Below are 3,958 nucleotides of genomic sequence, written 5' to 3' on the forward strand. Positions count from 1 at the left end.
ATTAATATTAAAATAATTAAAATGGTCATAGGCCCCATAAATATTTGATTGGTGGGATATTTGAGAGTGAGATATTTGATTGGTGGAATCCATAAATATTTGGATGGTGAGATATTTCATTGTGAAAGTTGAGATATTTGAATAGTAAGATATTTAAAGAGTGATGTGAAAGTGAAGACCATAAATATTTGAAAGAAATATCGCATGCTATTGTGGATGCTTTTAGATATAGGGTAATTCTTGTTGGCCAGAATCTGACCAGCTAGAATTTTTTATCCTCCAATTAGAATGCATGCATGTACATGCATGTAATTAATGTACACATATGATATTACTAAAATACTCATGTGTACACTTGCATGTATTGATTCTAACTGGCCAAATTCTGACCATTTAGCATTATCCTTAGATATATAACCAAAGTTATAAAAAATAAGGGTATTGCTAAATGGCCAGAATCTGGCCAGCTAGAATATATGCATGCATGCATATGCATGGGTATTTTAGTAATTTCATATGGCCACATTAATTATATGCATGTCCATACATACATTTTAATTTGGAGATAAAGATTTCTAGCTGGCTAGATTCTGACCAGCAAGATTTACTCAAAAAATAATCCCAACAAAATGTACCCTACTAGTCTGTAACTACACGAGTTTCAAGATCACAGATTTTGATTTCTCGATCGTCCACATCACTTGGCATTGTGCTCGAACACTTCAACGTATAGCAATTATGCTCTAGACACACTCCATACTTGTCGAACATCGAGTACAAAGACAGAGTCACTTACAAACTTCTATTATTTCGCTCACAAATTCCCATTCCAATTACATGACACATTAATGTGCATCTGAGTTTACAATCTCAACACGGCGTTTTCATTTGCCGGGAACAAAGTTGGTGGCGTAGGCCCACGCGTTGTTGTTCACTGGGTCGGCCAGGTGGTCGGCCAGGTTCTCCAACGGCCCCTTGCCGGTGACGATGGCTTGCACGAAGAAACCGAACATGGAGAACATGGCCAGCCTCCCGTTCTTAATCTCCTTCACCTTCAGCTCCGCGAAAGCCTCAGGATCGTCGGCTAGACCCAGCGGGTCGAAGCTCCCTCCGGGGTAGAGCGGGTCGACCACCTCCCCCAGGGGGCCGCCGGCCACACGGTACCCCTCCACGGCGCCCATCAGCACAACCTGGGACGCCCATATGGCCAGGATGCTCTGCGCGTGGATCAGGCTGGGGTTGCCGAGGTAATCGAGTCCGCCCTCGGAGAAGATCTGCGACCCGGCCTTGAACCAAACCGCCTCGCCGAACTTGACGCCGTTGCGGGAGAGGAGCTCCGGGAAGACGCAGCCCAACGCGCCCATCATGGCCCACCGGCAGTGGATCACCTCCAGCTCCCGGTTCTTGGCGAACGTCTCGGGATCAGCGGAGAGGCCGGCTGTGTCCCACCCATAGTCGCCAGGGAATTCACCGGTGAGGTAGGACGGGGGCTCGCCGGATAAGGGACCGAGATACTTGACGCGGTCGGCACCGTACCAGGGGCTCCCCGACACCGCTGGCTTGGGCCTGCCGCCGGTTTTCCGCATGGTGAACCTACCGCCGCCGCCAAGACCGTCGGAGAGTGAGGGGGCGAGCTTGACTGGCTTGCCAACGAAGGACGGGGAGGAGATCGCCATGGTTGAAGCCATTTGAGCTGCAGATTGATGGAGGAGAGGTGCTCGATCAAAGGAAAGGCTTCTGCTGCGTTTGGAATTGGAATGGGAATTGGAATCGGGATTGGAGCGTCGTTTTAAAGCCCGAGGCCACTTGATTTCTGCTTATCTTGCGGAATCTTTATCTCTTCTCTCATTGGATGGTGCTTTGATAGGTGAGATCTTTGTAGCAAACGTAGCGAAATGGTAATCCGGGAATCTTAGCCCCAAGATCGTTTGGGTACTTGGCCGTCTTACATGTCTTTTGTAGATTGGATTCCCCAAATATTTGGGGTTCAAACGCATGCATATTATTTCCGCATCTTAATATTCTACTATTTAATTAGAATCTCTACCGTTTAAAAACTATTTTTAACATAAAATTAAATTATTTTTTTCTTTTTATATTAAAAATAATTTTAAAATGTATTAATAATTTTTTTATACTAATTATTTTTAATCCCACCTCTAACAATTGATAAAAACATCCAATAGAAAAATTTCTATAAATACTTAGACTAACAATATTAGAAAATATATCTTTTCAGTCTTACTAAGATCAAATGTGTAGTATCTATTTTTATTCATTTAGGGGGTGTTTGGTATGAGCATGGGAATGAGAATCGGAATGAGAATCATTGTATTGTGGAATGAGAATGGGTATGAGCATGAATATCACTCTTAAAAGTAATGTTTAGTTAGTTGCATACTTTCTATCGGAATAAATCAATATTTCTTTTTTTACCCTTAAAGGAAAATAAGAAAAAAAATTAGATGTGAGAGAAAGATGAATGTGAGAGAAAAATATGATGAAAGAGAATGATGAGAGAGAAAGTATGATGAGAGAGAAAGTATGATGAGAAAGAATGAAAAGAGAGAAAGTGTAATGAGAGAAAATGAGGAAAAAGAGTGTGATAGAAGAGAGCATGATGAGAGAAGATAAGAGATAAAATATGATGTGAGAGAAATTATGATGGGAGAGGATGAAAAGATAGAAAATGTAATGAGAAAAAAATGAGGGGAGAGAGAGTGTGTGATGAGAGAGATTAAGGAGAGATAAAGTATGATGAGAGAGAAAGTGTGATGAGAAAAAAAGAGAACAGTGAGTGTGATGGGAGAGATTGAGAAGAGAGAAAGTATAATGAGAGAGAAATAATGATGAGAGAGAAAGTGTGTTGAGGAAAAAAAAGGAGAGAGTGTGACAAGAGAGATTGAGGAGAGAGAAAGTGTGATGAGAGCGAAAGTGTGATGAGAAAAAAAAGTGAAAAGAGAGTGTGATGGGAGAGATTGAGGAGAGAGAAAGTATGATGAAAAAAAAAGAAGAGAGTGTGATGGAAGAGATTGAGGAGAGAGAAAATATGATGAGAGAGAAAGTGTAATGAGAAAAAATAGGAAAAAGAGTGTGATAGGAGAGAGAAACTGTGTGATAAAATGATGAGAGAGAACAATGAGTGAGAAGTGATATGAAGAAAAAATAAATAAATAAATTTTGATATTTGATATTAAGGGAGAAAATTTTAGTTTTAAGTCAAGGGTATTTTTGGAATAAGAGAATATTTTGATTGATGAAAATAGGATAATGGCTCATTGAAGAGGAGGTACATGGGAATGAGTTATTACCCAATTTCAAGGATTCATTCCCTTATTTGTATTTCTATTCCTATAATCCAAACATTAACAATGACAATCAATGATTCTCATTCCCATTCCCCACTCCTATTCCCCTAAACTAAACACTCCCTTAATATCTAATAAAAAATTAAATTAATTTTTAATAAAGAAGTATTTCTTACAGTAATATTAATCTTGTTTACCCACAAATAGGACTAATACTAGTGAATACCATTTAATGAAATTACACATTGGCCCGCTCCATAAGTCAGTTTAATTTTCTTTCAACATTTACTATTTTTAAAACTATCTTTTAAATTTTAATTAATATCAAATGCTTTGTTTTTTTCTCTTTCCATTAATTTCACATAATTTAGATAATAATTTAAAAAACAAAATATTTTAATTAGTTGAAGCATTTGTACTTTAACGTTATTTGATGGAAATAACGTCTGATTGTTCTTAATATGTGTGTTGAAGTCACTGGAACTTTGTTCCTGTCCGTAACTTCATTCCCATCAAATGAGAATTCCGTGTTGGCATCGGAATCTTATATACCTAATGATCCGGTGATAAGGATTCATCCTTCACAAGGTCATTATCACGGTGGGACGGTCAATATCCTGTATCGTTGACCGATTGGATGACCCACTTGT

At 39.0% G+C, this 3,958-nt stretch overlaps 1 protein-coding gene across 1 annotated transcript; it reads right to left on the reverse strand.

Moving 5' to 3' along the window:
• Positions 1–788: 788 nt before the first annotated feature.
• Positions 789–1,768, reverse strand: LOC122006294 (chlorophyll a-b binding protein of LHCII type 1-like). Its single transcript, XM_042561743.1, has one exon. The coding sequence runs from the start codon at positions 1,686–1,688 to the stop codon at positions 885–887; it is 804 nt and encodes a 267-aa protein (XP_042417677.1). The 5' UTR covers positions 1,689–1,768; the 3' UTR covers positions 789–884.
• Positions 1,769–3,958: the final 2,190 nt, after the last annotated feature.

This window comes from Zingiber officinale, chromosome 7B (assembly GCF_018446385.1).
Source record: "Zingiber officinale cultivar Zhangliang chromosome 7B, Zo_v1.1, whole genome shotgun sequence".
Taxonomy (NCBI): Eukaryota; Viridiplantae; Streptophyta; class Magnoliopsida; order Zingiberales; family Zingiberaceae; genus Zingiber; species Zingiber officinale.

What these genes read in the sequence shown, in the direction of transcription:
- LOC122006294 (XM_042561743.1), bottom strand. Translation starts at nt 1,688, where the DNA reads ATGGCTTCAACCATGGCGATCTCCTCCCCGTCCTTCGTTGGCAAGCCA.